The sequence below is a fragment of the Culex pipiens genome, chromosome 1 (assembly GCF_016801865.2).
Source record: "Culex pipiens pallens isolate TS chromosome 1, TS_CPP_V2, whole genome shotgun sequence".
Lineage (NCBI taxonomy): Eukaryota > Metazoa > Arthropoda > Insecta > Diptera > Culicidae > Culex > Culex pipiens.
This window is the reverse complement of record NC_068937.1, coordinates 83,710,772-83,731,942: the sequence shown is the minus strand read 5'-3', so window position 1 is coordinate 83,731,942 and position 21,171 is coordinate 83,710,772. Positions and strand designations below refer to the sequence as shown.

The 21,171-nt window shown below is 39.9% G+C and overlaps 1 protein-coding gene across 1 annotated transcript in view; it reads left to right on the top strand.

The window, feature by feature from the left end:
• The window catches only part of LOC120425702 (homeobox protein homothorax), a 35,133-nt gene continuing 13,962 nt past the window's right edge, over nt 1–21,171 (top strand). Inside the window, exons 1-3 of the mRNA XM_039590293.2 lie at nt 1–1,676; nt 9,137–9,387; nt 16,383–16,524. Coding sequence (XP_039446227.1) covers nt 1,662–1,676; nt 9,137–9,387; nt 16,383–16,524 — 408 coding nt within the window. The 5' untranslated portion in view covers nt 1–1,661. The remainder of the gene's footprint in view (nt 1,677–9,136; nt 9,388–16,382; nt 16,525–21,171) is intronic.

The window sequence follows — 21,171 nt, the reverse complement described above, 5'->3', positions numbered from 1 at the left end:
CAGTGTATATTTGCCTTCGAAACGCGTACGACGTGTTTACGAACGTCGCTCTCACTCTTTATATATTCAACCATAAGACAAATTATTATAACAATAATAGTATACCAATAATCATTTAAAATCGTTTTCGTTAGTCATTTATTACTGCTCTTCGGCAAATTTAGACAAATATATATCGCTATAAAAATTAATGTCTATTCGGTGGCCGATAATAGCAACAACAAAAACAAAAACAACAATAACACCGAAGGCAGATCGTTGTGATCCGAAAAGTGCTCCGCTGCAGTCAAAAGTGATCGTGGTCGTGGAGTGTGAAGATCGCGGGTTTAAGTGCGAATCGTGTTACCACCGGCGGAGATAATGGATAATACCTCAACTACAGTGAACTAGGACTCGCTGAAAAAGTCGTGTCGTGTGGGGCCAATTGCGTGCAGATTTTGGCGGTTCCGGCCCGACAACGGTCTGCCAACATTGCCTGAACATAAAAGATCTACGACAGTAGGCCGTGTTGTTATCCTTCCTGGTCATCGACGTCGGCCGCGGGCAATCTGATCTATCCGGCACTCGGGGTTCGGAGACGCAAGAGAACCATCGGCGGACGCTCGTTCGGGAACATCCCGGCGAGAGGAGAACAGGGGAGAGCAAACGAGCGAGAGAGTGAGAGGCCACAACAAGGTGGTGCAAAAGAGAGGGCCTACTATGTGTTGTAGAATTCGTCCTCGTCGCACCGCATACTCGCGCACACATGAATCCGTCGCCGTCGTCGTGAAAAAGCGCGCATCGAAAGTGAAGATTCCAGTGTGAAACCTAGACAGTGTCCCGCGTGAGTGTGATAAATCATTTCTCGCTCATCACACGCGCAACCGACGACATTGTGCAAAGAGTTCGCGCGCTACTCCTCGCTCATTGAACCGAAATGCAAGTAATTAATATTCTTTTTTTCGGTTGCTGAAAATTCATCGTCGTGCGGCGGACACCGCGGGTTGTTTGTGTACAATTTCTGCTCCTACTATTGATCGAATAGTTTTCGCGTGTTTGTCATTGAAATAGAGAGACAATAATTGCGTTCATTCGGTACTTTCGGGAAACTTTCGCGGTTACCGATGATGCAGCGTAAACGCAACGGAGGAAGGCAGCATCACACAAGACATTGTAACAAGTTTAGATGAAACTGTGATTCTAGTTTTTAGGCAAGTGGAAAATTCATTTAAGATTGTAACAATCAAGAAAAATACGTATACGGTTTTCGGTTTTCGCGCGCGTGCTGTGTAACGTGAAAGGATAAGAAAACGTGTAATTAATCAAAAGCTCAGGCAAAGCGTAAACATATGGAGAAAATATCTTGTATACTAAAAAATCGTTAGTTTTGCTATTATGCTATATTCCCAACAACGAAACTAAACTGCGATTTCTTATGATTTGCCGAACGTGAGTCTAGCCGATATCACAAAAAAACATAAGAATAAGTAACTGAGATGAGTAGCAGCTGTTGGAATTGGTAGTGGCGCTGATCAACAGAGAAAGAGACCGCGTGTGACAGTTTTATATGAAGAAAAGTGATATCATCAGTAGTGTTTTTTGTTTTAATTTGTGGTAATAAGTGACAAGTTTTTTGTGTCTTGTTTTCGAAGCGATTCATCTCGCATTCGGAAACCACATTAATGGCACAACCTAGGGTAGGTATTTTTTGTTTGTTCAGTTTGACAAGTGATTACAATAAAACAATGTTAGCATGAGAATATTTAAAATTATGTTGAACTGCAGTTGCAGCAACCGTTGTATATTTTTTCAGTAAGACGCCATTATGTTTGGTTCCCGTCGGGTCTTTCATGGCGCAGTTTCGATTTTTTTGAAAAAGGATTATCAATGTTTGGCGTTGATTTTTGTTTGCCGTCGCTTACTGAAAAATTCGAAGCAAAATGAGCAACTAAGACACACATAAAACGCAAACTGTCAATCCGCTTAATTATCGTTTTCAATCAGGAAGGTTTCAAGCTGCGTCCGACAATGCCGAAGATTCCTGGTTAATCTCCATTATTTAAAAATGCAAATCCAATTTCGTTTTTTCCTGGCAAGCACTGCTGCAGAAACAGCAGCAGCGGCCTTATCCCATCCCGAAGCTCGAAGAGCAAAATAAAAAGTTTAAGAAATTCCTGATGCTGTTGGATTTGGCGAAGCATTTAATCCCCTTTCTGCTTTGCTGCTTTTTATCATGTTCGGTCTTTTATTCGCAAAACAGTGCGAATATATGTACAAGTGTGTGTGATATCGGTGAGCCTAACAAATGAGCAAAAATAAGATTTTTTGTTGCTGGTCCTTTGTTTGAACCAAAAGCAGCAGCAGCAGGGAAAAGGACTTTGACGAAGGAGCCGAGAACCTCGGGAAGGTACGCACCAAGGTGTCCCACTCACATTGTTAGACGGTTTCCCTGAAGAAATCCTGGCCCTCGGGGAAGACACACAGCTTGCAGCGCTGCGCACAGTTTTGATTTGGTGCGCTTTTCCAGTTTGATCTTTGTTGAAGAATGGTAGAAAAAAAGTTTACGCTTAATTGTTCGGAGGATCTGTTGGATTCGTTTTTTTTCAATTCTCGATCCCAAACCGGTCTCTTCCTGTTTCGTTGGCAAAGAAGAGGAACTTTTGTAGGAAAAAAATGCCACGGCCAGAGGTGATTGTCTAGTGAGATAGATTTATGAGTTATTTTTGGTGTTGATTGTAATGTGCAAAGAAATTTTCAGTGTATCAAAATAGAAGAAGACATTTGTACATCGTTGAACCAAGCAAATACTTGTTACGATTCGTTAAAATTCATAAACTCATTTCTTGAAGAGCACACTGTCCGCCGCTTCGATAAGTTGAGTTGTCTTCAATTTAAAGATATTATATTGAGTATTTTTTTCTACTTTGAATCAGGTTTGATCATCTACTCTATCACTATAGTTAACATACATTTTCAAACGTCACTGCCATTTTTCTCTAATGTGGGAAGTAAATTGATTTTTCTCGAAGTTCGATACGAAAAAACGTACATTCTTTCACAAAGTAGTAACGTGTATTACCAAACATTGCTTTTGATGAATCATGCTAAAAGAAAAAAAAAAAAGATTCTGAGAATATATATATCAGAACTTTGGTACTCCCTCCAGTCCCGCCGGGAATCCCCGACAATCTCTACGGCGGCGGTACAATCTCGGTACAACTGGATCGTCGAAGAAAGAACCGAAAAATCACTTATACGGCCCCTCGCATGCTACTCTGCCGCGGCCTCGGCGGCATCGTCGGCCTCTAACGATCTGGAAGTCGTGGCAGGCCGGTTCGCCGTGCCGTGCCTCTGGTTTGCTGGGTGTTCGGCTTTGTCTAGCGCGCGGCGCGGTTTCACTATTAATTTCTTGATGAACACACTAAAAAGCGTCACTAATGCGCTATTAAAAACTGTCAGATGCGCGCCTGTATTGGGAGCCAAAGCTGAAGTTCTATCGAATCTGAGCGGTGGTGTTTTCGTTGAGTCATGTTGGGGAAACTGTTTTTTGTGGAAATCGATCATTTCGTATTCATTGAAACTCTCGTCATAACTGGTCCATAACTTTTTAACAACATATCAGTAAAAAATAAGATTTGATTAAGGCAAGTTAAACCAATACAATTATCACTTTTCAGATTGATGATTCAATTCAAATTTAATTTCAGATTTGGTTCAATGTTGAACGAATACAAGTTTCTTTCAATTACAATTTAGAATATTCCACTTTTGACAGGTGATTTAAAAATCGTTTGCTTTTTATTACTAAGAGCGACATTTGTGATTCTCACAAAAAATATTAATGATATGTTTACATTTTTTTGTTGATATTTTTGAGATTTTGTAAACACCTAAAATAACTTTAATGCGGTACTAAGCGACGACAATTTTCCACTTATTGTGCTTGGTGTTAAATGAATCTCGTGGAATGTGGGTTAGCATCTTGTGGTGTGATGAGAAGTTTCAAAATGGCCGCGCGTAGTAAAATTGATTGATGATCTTTTTCGTCTGCAGCCCCGCTGCGTATGGTCGCGGCCGTCGACGTTTTTCTCGCCAGCTCGCGACGTTCTACTATATTAATATGGGTTGATTTTTTTGTCTAGCCGTGTCTCATGTGGCCTTAACATGCTGAGGATTCCGTTTTTTGTGAGTCTGAAACTTACGCATGCTTATTTTGGCAAAACATATGAGTCGAAGACAATGCTGCAGAGCAATTGCTTTTTGATTGTGTATTCAGAATATTATTTAGTAAAACTAGAATTTGAAAGTGTTTAACTTTTTCCTCTAAATCCTATAAAAGTTATTTCAAACTCATGTCACTGAGTACAAAAGTTTACCACAATTATAAAAATATTTACCGAAATGGTAATATGCAACTCAGAACTCAGAAAACATTCGGTTGAAGCCTCTTGTGGAGAGAAATTTTAAAAAATTGGTCTAATATTCGAGAAATCTTGATTTCTCTTATGGGTACATATTTTCCCCTCGTTCCCTATAAAAGAAAATTAGAAAATATTGCACGAAAATTACCAAAGAACCAAAGGTCACAAAAATATAAGCTTTTTGTGGGTTTTCCACATTGTGTGGAGTGTGAAGTAGTGTGAAGAACTATTGGCTATTATTTCACTATTTAGCCAATGTTCTGGCCCAGTCAAACTGACCGTCATTGCCATCATTTATAGCAACAGAAAGCGAGAGAACACGGCAAAGAACGCCTATCAAATTTCTATATACAAGCACTAATACGCGTAAAATGAAGTTTAAGTAAAATCAATAATTTTAATTTCAACCTGTTTTATCGACGGTGGTGGTGGATCGGACCCAGCCAGCAGCTGTGAGCTTCGCTGTTGGTCGGCTGGTGATGAGCGTTGAGGAGAGCGGCGAGCGCGCGTGATGATGTAGTGTGAAATGATTTGACAGATTTCGATCATGGTGGAAATCAATTGAGCATTTTCCAACTATTTGATCAGAACGGTCGTTTTTTTGTGTTCGGTCGAGACGAAACCGGGACAAGTACCTTTTTGTTTTCGAGGATGATCGGCGTTGAAGCAACAAGAAGCATTCATAATTTGAAAACCGAGTCGATTCCATAGAAATGGATGAAATTGTATCTGCTGAATGTACGTATTTTTTCATCTCATATAGAATAAAAAAAAATACGGTGCAGATTTAAAACATTCAGCATTTATAAAATCACTATCATTTCACGGAGTTGTTCTATAAAGTTTTATATTTATTCGAGCTATAAATAAGAGCGGTGTATTTTTTCTGTAAAAAAATTTCTCGGCCTAGCTTTGTAAATTTTGCTGTCCGTTGGTTGGTCGTTCTGTACCCGCACTGCATTGTAGTTCTCTCTCTATGTGGCGGAAGAAAAATACAACATACAAAATGGAAAACTCATGCTATTGTCAGCTCAACAATCTCGTTTTACCTGTGTTTCTCGCATTGTTTGTTGAAATTTCGTATATACACACTCAAGGCGAAAAAAAAGGGGTTCTGCGGACCGTTTTTCTTTCCGTCTTTCATTTCTGTTCTTTCTTAGTCATTTTACTCGAATCGCGCTATCTTGCATTTTCCCCACTAATTATACACGAATTCAAATACAAGTTTTATTTTATAGTTCCGCATGGGTTGCGAAGTCTGGTTGCTTTTTCGCTGCCTTAGCCCTCCCATTCTCGTGTGCACTCTCACCCCTTTTTTGCCTTTATTTCTTAGGTAGAAGTTGCGAGACGGTTAGTCGCCATTGTATAAATGTACGAGAATTAGATGAGAATGGAGAACGCGAAGAAAGCTCTCTCTAATGTAGAATTTAGAAGCTTCTCCTGGCACACTTGCAGCCAAATTGATGGAATTTATATGTTTTACTGTAGAGTTATCTCTTGGTTGTACGAATAATCATCGCCGAATCTCTTTTTGTATGAATGCATGCGCCTTTCTACTAATTGTATTTTTTTTTTCGATGGTTATCTGCTCTTCGAACCGTTTGAAGACGATACAACTCATTTCATCCAAGCACGATTCAAGCCCACCCGAAAATTGGGCTGATTCTTTGAAGCATTTTCTGCGCTTTCGCAAAAGATTCCGAATTTTCTTTCCGGCTAGGTCCAGCATAAATTTACAGCTTCCTTTGAAAGTTTAAACAATACTTTACCTGACATTAAACTTACATCATGTCATGTACTTACTCATGTCTCAAGGTCTATTAACATTGAGTTAACCGTTCAACTGCTGATAACCCGATAATAATTTCAAATTTCCTCATTTGTATTGGCAGTTGACAGTTGGGCTACAGCTGACAAAAATTAGACCCGGGATCACCATTGAACAACTAAACTGATGCCACACTGTGGGATGTGAGATCTCGCATTACCGGCTACCCGCGCTCGGTCAACTGAGCATTATCGCTCCGACGGATTGATCTGACGTTCGATTCAACGTCCACGTTCCTGGATAGTCCCGTGTTCAGAGTTTCCTTCGGCGATCTCTCTTTTCCACATGGATAAATTGCTAAATTAATTGAATTAACACACACCAGACACTTTAATGGGCCGGCATCGTGAACTGATTTGTTTACGTATTGCAATGCAACGATCCGTTATGCTCTATCTAATTTCACGCTATCGTTCGACGATGATGATGATGATGATGATGGTGATGACGCCATGTAGAAGGCAGTCGTTGCTGCCGCCGCAGCGCCGTTACATATTTCGAGAGCACCCACCGATGCGGGAATATCCCCAGCCCAGCAGCCCTCATATGCGTACGTACGTACGTTTCCTGTAACCGTGGTCTAACACGCGCGAAATGGCATAAAGTTGGCATTAAAGCGAAAACCCCGTCGCCGGGGAGATCCCGATGCAGCGGTGACCGGCGGTGGCAGTGGCGTCACTTTTTTGCCCACTTAGCATCAGCTAACGTTTGGTAGCGGTGCCGTCGCCACCGTCGTCGGAACAAAATCTGAATACGTGCGGTTCTTGCGTTTCTCGAGACGTTCGATCGTTACCAGTCCGGAACGCGTACGGTTTGACCGGTTTGACCCATTTTCGACACCCAATTGCACAATGATTCGAGCGCCATTGATTGCTTTGTTTAACATGACTAATAGATGACTTGGCAGTAACGTCAATCGGGACTACTATCTTAATAGGGACAGCAGTTTTTAAAGCATTCAGAAGCTTAAATTTTGGAAAACTATGCACTGTTGCACAAATTTGTTGAGCCACTGTATAATAATTGATCGCACCAAAATCTGACGACATTTTACAAAAACCAGATTTTTTAAAGAATTTCTGAGCAGAGCAATTATATAAAAAATGACTTTTTTCTTGTAAAAAAGCTACATTCATTACCATTTCATGAATTGCATGCAAACTCCTCTTAAATCATACATTGCTGAAAGATTTAATGTCTTAAGATTAAAGTGCTATAAAACTCTCGAAAACGCCAGCGAGTGCCCAAATAGCAAACACCAGTTGCTGTTGCCAAATTCATGCTTGAATTTTCGAAACAACCGCCAAGTGCTATGTATGCCTTCTAAAACACCTCTTTTCGCCATTTCTCTGCGCTCTTGCATTGGGGCACCTTACAAATTTAATGCTGATGATGATGATGGATACAGGTAATGTACTCGTAACGTTACTTTTGTTCATTTATTTTATGACAAACCATACCATATTCGTGCGCTAAACTGAATCGGTTTCCTCGAACAGCAGGCTGTGCCGGGCGATTGTTGGACCTGTACCAAAACCTTCCAGAAGACACCCCGAGAGAAGCATGCACACAAAACACACGCTCAAACGCATAGAGCGGCAGCAAAGTAATAAAGTTTTATGACAGAAAAATTAATTTAGGTGTGATGCCAAGATAAGCACCACTCTCATAGTGTTTGGCCTGTAAAACTCTCATCGTTTGTTGCGTCTGGGTCGTGTGGTTTTGGGGCGACGGTGATGGCGCTACTATCGGCCAAGAATTGTCTGGTTATCGATTGTTTGAGCTACCAGTTTGCAGCTGGTTGTGATTTTGGAATTTCGGTAAATTATTTTTTTTTAAGTTACAGTTACAGGTTTTCCCCAACTTTATACTTTATACTTTATACTTTATAAGGAATTCAGACTATTCTTAAGCTCATCATTTGTTATACACCACTTCCGAAGTTGTTGAATATTAGCCGACTTCGACTGCGGCTTATCAGAATTTGTCAACGCCGACTCTGAGCTTCTTAGAAGACACAAATTCAACGATTTCTTCTTCGTTTTGAAGCAGTAATGCTAGCTGTTTGTTTTCTGTTAACACTTGAACTTTTTCAATAAAATGTAGTACTTATTTTATGTATGGCCATCCTGTATTATCCTAAACATGACGTAACAGGAGCTGGCGCTTTGCATTTGAATTTTTAAATAGGATCTAACCCGTAAAAAGACATTTTTCAAAAACATGAATTTTTAAGGCTCTTTGGCCACTGAAGCGTTCATTTTCAACATCATTGGCGTGTAGGCCAGACCCTTACGCATCTTTTGGAGCACCCTGAAGCTTGGTACAGACCTTCAAAGTTTGGCATTTTTTTGAGAAATAGGCCCCATCAAAAAAGATATGCGTCGCACCTCGCGAGGCCCGAGACGCCATTTGACTTTGCCGGGACCGATTTTTCGAAAAAAAAGTGCAAAACTTTGAAGGTTTGTACCATGCTCCAGGGTGCTCCAAACTTTCACTAAAATAATGTTTAGATTGGGCTGCCGATGCGAAAAACCAAACGGCTAATATACCACTCTTATGGAAAATCGCTTTGACGGAGATGTGGTGACAAACACCAAAACGCGTTTTTTTCGGAATTCTTGATTTGGAATAATAGCCGAATTTTCAATTCTGGGCAGTACAACGCTTCAGTGGCCAAAATGCCTAATAAAATTACATTTCTGGAAAAAATCAGGTTAGATTCAATTTTTTTAATGCAAGGCGCCAGCTCCTGTTACGTCCAATCAAGGGATTTGGGATTTGGGCTCAGTATGCCCACCGGAACAAACCCCGGAATGCCCGCTAAAAAGTCATTTTTGTTACCCTCTAACAGCCACCCTTGACGCATTTCATTAATCAACCATTTTCTTCTCCTCCACAATTGCAGTACGACGATGGCCTGCACGGCTACGGCATGGACGGTGGTGCGGCGGCGATGTATGACCCTCACGCCGGCCATAGGCCGCCAGGGTTATCCGGCTTACCTCCACATCACTCACCTCACATGAATCATGCGGCGGCTGCATCAGTCGGCATGCATGGTTATCATGGAACCTCTAGTCATGTATCACCAGCCACCAGTCACATGGGTGCAGTGCAACCAGATGTGCATAAACGTGATAAAGAAGCTATTTATGGGTAAGTTATCAACCAAACACACACCGTTTACCGGCTCATCCCAGTAGTAATCGATGACGCCCCGAAAAAGAACCTGTAAGGTCCGCCTTTTTTCTTCGCAATATCATGTTTTTTATTGTGTTTTAAAAGAGACTCGCGACGAAAAACACAAACAATGATTACTAATCGGGCTGATCGCTCGAACTCAAGCTCACCGGGGAGAGGATATTAAATCGCCATAAATCATGAGGCCTGTGGACGAAGCACAAACATCAGCATTCTTAATTATAACGCGAAGAATGGAGAAAATTTACGAAATTACAACCTTTCTAAGTGGCGAGGATACGCTTAAATTGAATGCCTTAACTCTGTGCACACGGAGAATGGGCGAGAAAATGGTCGCATCCACCCCGAAAAGATAATAACGATTATCCAAAATACCATAATAACAGATATCAAATTAAGGACAACCTGCTCTCGTCAATAGAGTGATGCAGTCTGCCCGTCAAAGTTTCAGTTTCAGCCTTTTGTTAGCTTGGGCATGATGGACGTATAGTTCTGGGCCTCTCTCACTCTCTGATCAATCTATTAATCTTAATTATAGTTCACATATTGAAGATTTGTGTGCAATTTTGAAAGTTGCGCTTCGATATATGATCATCACACGCCGCCGCAGAGCCGGCCACAACAGCAGTGTCGATGTGCTGAAGGATACCTTTTTTTGTTCGTTCCACCGTTTAACGTTTCTCTTCTGATGGTGCTTTTCTTCACCCTCTGCCAGCTAGCAGCTGTCGTGTCCTAAACTTTCTTTGGATTATTCCGATGGTTATCCTGCTCTTCTTTTGCGCCGGGTTTTTCCTAGAAGGAGCGAGCAAAAGGACCTGTTTAAAGTCATTTCAATATGTTCGGAATAATGATAATTTTATTTTCATTAATATCATTCAATCATCTCCTCTTTTTTCCCTTCGACAGTTTACAACTGTTGCAACGTGGGGAGTGTTGCCACGAAAAAGGGAGTGACCTGCAGTCATTAGAGCCATTATCGTGTATATTTTTTCCCTCTATGTCTGAATGATGCCCTTAAAAACAAAAAGCGGGAAAGCAGCTTAGTTTTTGTGACACCTTTCCCAATGAAAGTGGAAATTAACAAGAACAACCCAATGCGCTTTATTACTCAACGCGCCGAACCATTGATTTCCTTGTTGGTATATTTACTGTTCAAACAGGAGCGTGTTTGGGTGGTGGTTTCTCCCAAGAACAAATACACACGCACACACATGATGAATTTTTCAAAAGTTCGATATTTGTTTTGTACGCATTTTTGTTTTATCTGGGCTCATGTGCGGTGGCAGCGCGAGGTACGACCACGTTTACGCCTTGTTTTTTGTGAGTATGTTGATTTGATGCTTGCCCAGAAGGTGACCAATTTATGTCGTCAAATATTTGACTTTTAAATTTACACTTTAGATTCTTCGTTTGGTCGTCTGTCCGGCCTGCCTGGGGATCGAATGAAGATGCCTCACGCGGTTGGGCATTGTTTACACTTGCCGTCAAGCATCGGCAGCTCAGGATGCACGTTGATGCTTCAGCTGAATGATCCAGTTTGAGCACACAAGCAATTAGGGGTAGGTTTTTGTTGTTGTCCTACACCGGTAGCTAGCGTCTTTATATCTGTATTGAATGATCTAAACAGGTCAGAGGTATACAAGTGCAGGTGAGTTGGTAGGATGACCAACATCGGGCACTCCAAACGGTCCTGGAGTTATGATATTGGCCTTCGGAAGGATCGGTGCAGTAGATTGAGGTTCGATGGAGCTCTACTGATCTTGGATGTCGCACAGCACAATGCTGGTTCTTCAGGACACACCTAGCTGAAAATCAGTACTGTTTAGAGAACTCGTTGTTGATTAACAGTGTGGTACTCTGAAGCCCTGCCGATCCTTACCTTTGACATAGAGTTCACCCTCTAAAACACTGCTTTATAGGGCGTCCAATTTTCCCGGGTTTTGAATTTCCTGGGAAACGGGAAAAATATTTTTGGAATCCCGGGAAATTTTGAAACTGTCATAAAATCTATGTTTTTATTATATTTGTTATGTCTTTCAAGCCTAAAATCATATAATTAGCTCAATACTATTAATTGGTGAATATCTAATAGAGTGTAACAAATTGACTTTTTGGTGGGCATTCAAGGGTTTGTTCCGGTGGGCATACTAAGCCCAAATCCAAAATATGAGCTTGATTGGTCGTAACAGGAGCTGGCGCTCCGCCCTTCAATTTTAAATGGGAACCCGTAATAAAAGATTTTTTCAAAATTGTCACTTTTTGAGGCATTTTGGCCACTGAAGCGTTTATTTTCAACATCATTGACGTATAGGCCAGATATATATTTATATATTTCTTCGAAAATTTCTAACAAATGAAACAAGAAGCGACACAAATAACCAGTCAATGTAATGTTATAGAAAAGTTTCTTTTTCTATATTAAATATATATTATATATAGTTTAATATATGAAAATATAATACCAAGCCTTCTTAAAAATAAATAAAATAAATTAGAAAATATTTAAAGCGTTATTTAAATTTTTCCTCATAAGCCAAATTTATGCTTATATACTTTAAATTAAATTTTTATGCATTAAAATTAATATCTAAGTATTCAACTGTTCATCTATTTACACAACCAAATCCGACCAAATTTTGTTTTTTTTTCAATTTCTGGAATTCCCGGGGACAAATTATGAAAAATCCCGGGATTCAAGAATTCCCGGTTTTGGAAAAAATCCGGGAATATTGTCCCGGAAATTCCCGGGATGGACGCACTACACCCTTACCCCCATGATTTTCTGAGTTCAATATCCCATATATATTATATGGGATAAACTGATTTTTTTTATGAAAAGTGGGGTATTGAACTCAGAAAATCATGATTTTTGGTTAGGGTGTATAATTTATGAACAATATGTAGGACCTGATATGTTGGATTGATACACCTTATTCCAATGAACTCTTTGTAGTATCCTCAAGTAGTACTCTTCAGTATTCTTCAGAACGTTTCTGATTTTCCAGAACAATAATATTCAAACTCCAGCAAAGTTTGGATAAACCATGGTGCAAAATTCTAATCTTGAAAATTTCTCCAACCTATGTCGAAAGCGTTGAGCTTTACTTTGGTGCAGAAAACCCGCGCTCAGTGGCATAAGATGCTGCAAAGTCTTCACCACATAAGTATAGCCATATCTGAACAAGATTTATAACCCTGCAACCACATCATAATCGTAAACAATTTAATCTGTTCTTGAAGAGTATGTGTAGCTGTGTGTGTGTGCAAGCCTCATATTGCCATCTTTGTTGTTGTATCGATGAGATGAGTCTTACGGCCACCGGCCTTTTTATACTTCCAATGTTGTTGTTACTCCCTGGAAACACGGTGCACAGGATTTGTAGATCCTCGTTTTACAGCTCGGCTTTCCCAAGTGGTATTCACACACCGATGACTGAGGGTGGTTGTATTTTTAAACGTATGTTTGGCTTCACATGGTTTTGTGTTTGTCTACTTTTTCACAGAGGTTATTTTTTTCTGCTTCTACTTTGTGCCTATATTGTGCAACTTTCTTCAATGCATGAATTATTATCACTCATATGGAGCTACTTCAAGCGTAATAGTGTTATCCTTTCGTTCTCCAGATATAATTATCTTACCACAATGTGATTATATATTTTTATTACACATATTTAGCTTATATCAGGGCACTCCTTTCTTGTCATGCGGCGTCGGGTCGATGATTTAACACGTCGCCCTGGTGTTGAGGCAATTAAATATACTTCCCAAGTAAGAGAGAGGTGTGGTGGCGTGTGTGGCTATCCGTTAAGTGTGTTGTTCTATATGGACAACGGAGATGCTGCTCAAAGAGATGTAACCAGACAAAAACCATGAAAAGAACGAACTTCGTTCAAGCAAGATATAAAAAAGCAGTCATAAATGTTTTACGACCATTGTTTTAACGCGTGCTTTGCTTCGCTTTCCTATCGCTTCACGTTAATTCATACACTAACGAATATTATTAGGAATTCGAGATGGTTTAGGGTGTATGTTATAAGAATCCCTCTTGATACTCCGAGGTGTATCATGTGTGTGTTCGCTAGTTAACATTTAATGTGTCCATCGCGTAGTGTATGACCATATCCAAAGTAATCCCAGCACCCAATGACGTTATCGACATTCATGTAGCGAGCCACGTGATTCTCCGCCATGAATGAGTGTGTGATTAAAACAAGATAATAAAGTTTATTAAGTTTTATGATTTATTTGAATCACAACAGTTTAAAATTGAGGGTATTTAATATGTTTATGATTCTCCCAGGTAGTATTTAAATGAGATTTCGTAAAGTTTATTAATTTACAGGTTATTGGGGGAATCAACATTGTATAAACTATACTGCAACTTTTTGTGGACCAAACTTTGTGTTATGGCGAAATGGCCCTGGGCAACAAAGTGAACAGTTTCTTCTCAACGCAAAGAGAGCACAAGTAAACAAGAGCAAAGCAGAGGAATATATGCTAGATATTAATCGATTATAATCGTTTATCATTGCTTAACATTGGAGATAAACTTATTGTTTTAAATGTACACAAATGTACGCATACATCACTTCGTGGAATAGATTTATTTGATATACATGAAATCTCTTAAAGGAACTAGGAACATAATCAAAATGGTTTACATAATGCGTTTACTTATGAAATAAATTCGTACAAATTTGAAATGTGTAAATATTTATTCGCCACCCAAATATACAAATACATTGTTTCTACAAATTTTGCTTTTTTTTTTTTATCAAAACACTGACTTTGTTTTGATCATGGATTAATTCCTAATTTTGTTTACCATGTTGTTTGTTGATATCACAGGACATATCATGATGGTTAGCAATCTCTCTGTTAAAAAACGCGACCTCGAGGCGCAGCCTGCTGTGACCATCGTCGCGTTTGTTTGATTTAGGTTATGGCAATATTTTTCCACCTAAACACATCAGCCTTCCAGGATGGTGTATTTTGTGAGGGCGCCAACTTTCGTATCTCGGTTTGGTTATTTGTTGTTCTTGCTGCTCTGGATTCTGGGCCTCCAAGTTTGCCTTATACAAGTAAGATGTTCCGGGAGCGCGCGCGTCGCCTCTTTGGCAGATACATTCACGATCCATACAAGATCACGTCGGCAGACGGGCGCGGCGCGGGTGGGTCGAAATTGTGTACGCTTCTGTCGCCCGCCAGCGGACCACGAGTCTTGTTTATCAAGCACTCCGGCTCCGGCGGCGGCTGGATGTTATTTTCTAATTCAGTTACTTCCTGCACTGCACTCTCTTACACGGTGCGATCATGTTAACTCTAGAGTGAGCGGTCACATTTTTGACTCAGACATAGGTTTATTGATTTAAATGTTTAAAATACTCCCTTCTATAAATTTCTATTAACTGTTGCTCAAATGCATAGTTTATATATAGTACATTATAAAGAATAAGTTGCAATAGTGTAGAGTTCAAAACATAGCCCTTAACCCATGGTGTTCGTTTGCTTTCTTCGTCTGACGATTTTCTTGCTTAAACAACAACCTTAAAAATCATCCCGCAAATTACATAAACAGATGGTATAAGTATAATATTTAGTGACATTATCAAAATATTTATGTATACCGGCGTCAGCGCGCGGAGTACATGTGCGTGGTGTTTGTGTGGTTGTCTTTGTCAGTGTTGTATTTACTTGATGATTTAACCTTGTTAAGAAATCAAGATGACCGAGCAGCAAACTAAGCCTCACGGATTAGTACAATAAACTATGGTTGAAGTGGGAAGATGACACTTTCCCAATGTTACTAAATCCTTCTTCAATTAATTTTATTAAAACTTTCGTTTAAAGTTAAATAGAAATCCATAGTGAAATAAAAATATTCAACGAACAATTTAGTTGGATCCTTCTATAACACATTCGTTTTCATTCACCTTCGACGCAAGACTTTAAAGATTACGACACGTGCACTAACCAGGATTTTATATACGCTTCTAGACTTACCTTTTCATCTTTCTACTTTTTCTAATTTGATGTTCTTTATAGAAAACTTAAACATACTTCACTATAATACAAGGAACTAACATTTTCATTTTCTATTTGCGATACAACAATTCTAACATCTCGACTCTGAAGTACACAATTGAATGCTATTATAGTTGTCCCGCCCGTGTGGATCAATCGGACCGCGCACTGGACTCACAATCCAGAGGTCGCCGGTTCGAATCCCGCGGCGGGCGCTCTAAAATTCTTTGTGTAAATATGGGTATTCGGCGTCGTCGCTCCGTGCCATACTTTCATACACTTAGGAGCCCAGGGCGGCGAAGTCCTTGTAGATAAAAAGGAAGACACTAGTGGTTGGTACTAGCAATGGTGACCGACAGCTATAACGTCAACTTCGTATAGTTTTCTATTATTGGTCCGTGATACTGTACTAAACGAAGAAATGTCAATTGTTACAAGATTGAGCAATAAAATGTATTTGCTTGATGAAACGAAACTGGCTACTGCTGCCGTTGTTACTTCTAAACGACAGCAATCCTCGACAGGCATTCCAAAGAGAGATATTAATATAGACAAACAGTCACCACGTACCAGAGGAATTGAGGTGTATGATTTTATCACCCCGAAATAAAACATCCCAGGTGTTATCAGTTGGTAGCTCTGATTACACACAGGGCAGTAAAATGTTTCAGTTTTTCCGTGTTTCGTTTAAATCATTGTTCAACTTTTTACGAGTATCTTGCCTTAAAGTTAAACACGGTCTAGGGCGTTATAGAATCTTGTTTGTCAATCACCTAACGCGCCAACGCGTAAAATGTTCATTGTACCTTAGGCTAAAGTTTGGAAGATAGCTTAAGAAAGCTACTACTGATGAACTAAATCACTACACAGTCCAAAGAATGATTTACTTGATTACTTATTTTTGTATTTCTCTTTTTCTTCGACAGACATCCTCTATTCCCGCTATTGGCACTCATATTCGAAAAATGTGAACTAGCAACGTGTACACCCCGAGAACCAGGTGTAGCGGGTGGTGATGTTTGTTCGTCAGATTCCTTCAGTGAAGATGTAGCAGTATTTAGTAAACAGGTAAGTCACATTTAGGCAACAGGAAACCGTTCACTGTTATCTTGCGTTTGTTCATCACAAACACGCAACATTTCTTCCATGGACGACTTTTTTTTGGGATCGATATTGTTGATAAGCGGGGTTGTCCCTCGAATACTGGGCTCTGTTTACTTTTATTTCCTATATTTGCTTAGACGGAGCAGACTTTACGGCTGCTTCAATGTGCCCTACTTGGCTGATTTCACACTTTTGATCAAATGTATTTATTTATAGCAAAAATTTAGAAACAAATTTTAATGTCCCGAGAATAAAATAACAAATTATATTTTTAAACACAAAAAAATTTACGCTCAACTACAGGTTATAGTAGTTACGGCACTTTATTCACAGTTTTGTACGATTCCAACCTATCGTTCTACCTTTGTTATCTGATAACAGCTCCAAACGTGTGTTCGTGCGAAGGTGCGCTTTCACTATTAATCTGTGACTTTGTACTTTACGTCAAATCCCACTGATTATCAATAAATGGTGTTGTTCGGTACTGGCTGAAATTCCTACTTGAGATTGCACAGTGTAAAATGGTGCCCCCGAATCCGAAACAAATCCGGAGCTCAAAACCCCGCTATCAATCAAACTCGATAGGACAGATATTATTCGCCTTGACAGAGAATTCGGTTGCAAACAATTGTGATTCGAGCGGGATGATAACACTATCACCTCTGGCGTGTGCGTTTGGGGCTACATAGTAAAGTTTGGAGGGAAATTGTTATCGGAAATATAGTAGCAAGAAATGAATTTTTGATAACGACAGCTTTTCGACAAATCTCACGATAAAAGTACTACTGGTCGTCCTATTTATAGCATTTTTTGTGATTCATTCTATGATTTGAGAGATTTCTTTATAAGTAAATTAGGGAAAAGACGTAACATTTCACTATTTGTGGGCTTTAATTTCGGTTTGACTTCCCTCTCTCAATGTATTTCGTCGAATTTGACTATGAAAAAGTTATTGAAAGTAGGTCCATAGAAAACTAAAAATTCGCCTTTAATTCATTCAGATCAGCAAAGAATTAAAGTGTCGCTTACGTCATTTATGCAAGGACATTTAAATCGCCCTCTCGTTCGCCGAGATGTGCTTGAATGCGTCGTGTATGGTATATTTTAGTTCGCTTTCTCGCGCTCACATTAAATGAGGTACAGATGAAGTATCATCGCGCCGAGCTGAAAAGCCAAAAGTGAGGGATTCATTATCATCGAGCCAGCATCTTCATCTTGAGCACTGCTTGGGCGGCGGGAATCTGGTCGGAACATGTGGTGACGAGAGGTGAAGGAGAACGCGAAGAGCGAGTGAAAATAACATTACCATGCATGCAAACCAGCATCAGGGCCAAGCCAGGCCAGAGCAGAAGCAGACAGACAAACGCGAGTGATGCGTAAAGTATGTGTTGGAAATTCTAAACCAAACGAACTATAATTTGAAATCGTGACACACACAGCGGTTTACTCATTTCGTTTCTTCTTCGTGGCTTGGTCACCTAGTCTTGCGCGGGGTGGACAATGTTTACGTTTTGAAATTTTAGTTTTGATCATACTTTTGGATGGTTAAAGTAAAAGAATCACGCCCCGATAGGCGCAAACATTTTGGAATGCGAGTTTTGACCACCCTTGCTCTCAAATTAGCTCAGTGTGCCGGAATCCGTCGAATACTTGTGTGTGCGGGAGCATTGTGTTGCCGTGGGTAATCTCTCCTGCTCTCGTGGTGCGAGATGAAAACTCATCCGTGGTGTTTTATTTTATGGTCTGAAACAGTTCATCATTTCATGTACTCGTTATCGTATTTTCATATTTTTCGCCCTTGTTGCCTTCTATTTTTGAGTGTCTCGCACTAAGATTAGGATCCATCTGCAAGTATCACTCGGTGGTGCTAATAATATTTTATACTTTGGCGATACACCGGCGCATGGTTAGGTTGCTAGGTTTGAGCGCGATCGTCACATTTGGTGTTATATCCGGTGGACAGTTTTTACAAGGCCACAACACTATTACTTACCTGCATTCGATTTTGGTTCTCCGATAGAGTTTTTGTATGGTTTCCTTTGTAGGGCATGCCCATAGGGGCTCTCATGCCAAATATCAGCGCATTTGGTTGAAAACTGGCTGCGCGCATCAGGGTTAAAAAGCATGAAAAAGCATGAAAAAGCATCAAATATTCCTTAGCATGCTATGAAAGTTTGATGAACACCGCGACGCCATATGTCAGGTAGCTACCACGACAAAACACAAATTTTCTATGTAATGAATTCGACGAAATAGTATCAAGATTGCTCGAAATGATCATTTTCTAGTTCAAAAGAGGTTTTAATTTGAATATTCCAGCTGTTTCTCATCCACGTGGTAGCTGCCTGACAAATGGCGTCGCGGTGTTCATCAAGCTTTCATAGTATGCTAAGGAAAATTTGATGCTTTTTGAGGGAAAATCGTTGATTCCGGAAACATGGGATTGTTTGCCAATGCGCCAGCTCTAGGTACAACGAGTGCGTGTGCTCTCTCTGGGAAAAATATTCTCCAGACCATCCAGATTTTTTCCAGACCTGTAGGAGCGTTTGAACAAAAAGTCAAAATTTCCTATAGTAATTTCCATGTAAACTTTAACCCTGATGCGCGCAGCCAGTTTTCAACCTAATAACCTAATATTTGGCATGAGAGTCCCTATGGACATGCCCTTCAAGGGGAACCATACTAAAACTTGATCGGACAAAACATAAATGAATCCCAATGATGTTCACATCAAAAAAACAGTTCTTATCTTTTAAGTTCAACCTAAAAATCCTTAGATTCATCTGCGTGGTGGTTTTGAAAGCCCAAATATGCTCAATCATTTTCGCAAGGCATGCTTTTTGGTATTAGCTGGCACGTGGTTTTTTTTCCCTAAACATTATCAACCTAATATCAATACGAATCATAGCGAAGAGCGATAAAAACACTCATATGTATGTCATATAATACATTGGCAATTATTAGCCTCAATAAAAAATATGTTAATTCCCAGCCAATAAAAAATGTGGATTGATTCCTCCCAGTCGCACGTCATTCTCGTCGATTCTTCAATACGAAATTGCTCCAAACAACAATCAGCGCACGCTCGTGGTGTTCTGAGCGCTCTTGATTTACGATGCCCGTGCTCGTACAGCTGACCATCCCCACGGAACACTCCCGTGAGTCCCGTGCACATAAATGAATCCCATACGATGCGTGATTAGAGGCATGTATACTAATAAAAAGAAAGCACGGAAATACTGGTTGGGAAATGACGGTTTGCGGGGAGTTTGATCTTTTCAGTGATTTTTTGTTGGGGTTTTTTTTTTTGCAAAAGGCTCGAATATCGAGTTAAATTGTTTCGGATGGATTTGCAAACATTAGTTGTTATAACCCATTTCGGATAAACGTCGATATAAACGTTTATTTCCAAATAACATCTGTCTTTGATACCAAATTCCCTCACGCGCACGGCTAACGAGTCCGTTTCCAAAAGAGACACGAAGAACAACTCGATCCGTCCGCGCAGTCAAATTTAATAATTATGTTTTAAGTCTATAATATGACTATAATGACAGTAATTTTCGAATCACATGCTGGTAGGGATGAGATGTACGTTTGAAAAAAGAAGATCGGCGATTTAAAAGCGTAGAATGATTTAATAATGCGTTTCGTTATATCGGTGGTATAGATCTCTTCTCGGTACGTTCGTTACCGCGCACTCTTGTGGGACGCCGAAGAAGTTTTGGGCTGGTGCTTTGGATGAGGTGGCACCTAAGTTTTCACACAAACTACGTCGAATGGTCGATCCTCTCGATTGAGTTAGATAAATTAGTGGTCCAATTTTAGGCATCCCACAGTTTTATGTTTGCTCTATACGTTGAAAGCAATGAGGAAATTTTATTTGCTTGTACTTCGCTGGAGTAACCAACTTGAAAGGCAATATGAGTATATTTTATTTGTATACATAAACATAACGTTGGAGATAAATGATATGTTTGGAACATCTTGGAATATATTCGTTCAAGGTCATCATAGGAACCGTATAACTCGAAATAACTTGTTCCAACCAACTTTTCACCAACGATCAGCCATGACAGGGTAATTAATTGAATTAGTGTCGTTGACAAGTTCAGCAGCTGAATCGTCCGTATACATTGGACCGATCAGCTGTTTAAGGAATCGGTCGATTCAATGGAAAGTGAGTGAGGCAATATGCATTTATCATACCTGTATCATCATTCGGAGACCGCACTTTAGTGGTTCTACCGATGCTACTTATCGCTGGTCCTGGATGCCTTGTATACGTTGAAAAACAGAATTGCGTACTAATGGTTGGTACAGCAGATGCATCGCTGGAGCCAGGGGGAGGGCATTCGGGAAGCATCAACCAACACCTACATTAATAGGATTTCTGTCAACAGTGCACTCCGGCTTGGAAGTGTTGCGCTGCGACGTGGCCATGATGATGGCGGTATAAGGGTATAAGGGAGCTCATAAATGACACATTCAAAGTTGAATTTTAAGAAACATAAATTTTCAGAATTTCGAAATCACACTGGTACAATTTTAGACAGATCGACAAACTTATTAATAGATAAGGAATCATTCCCAAAATTTTAAAGTACGTAA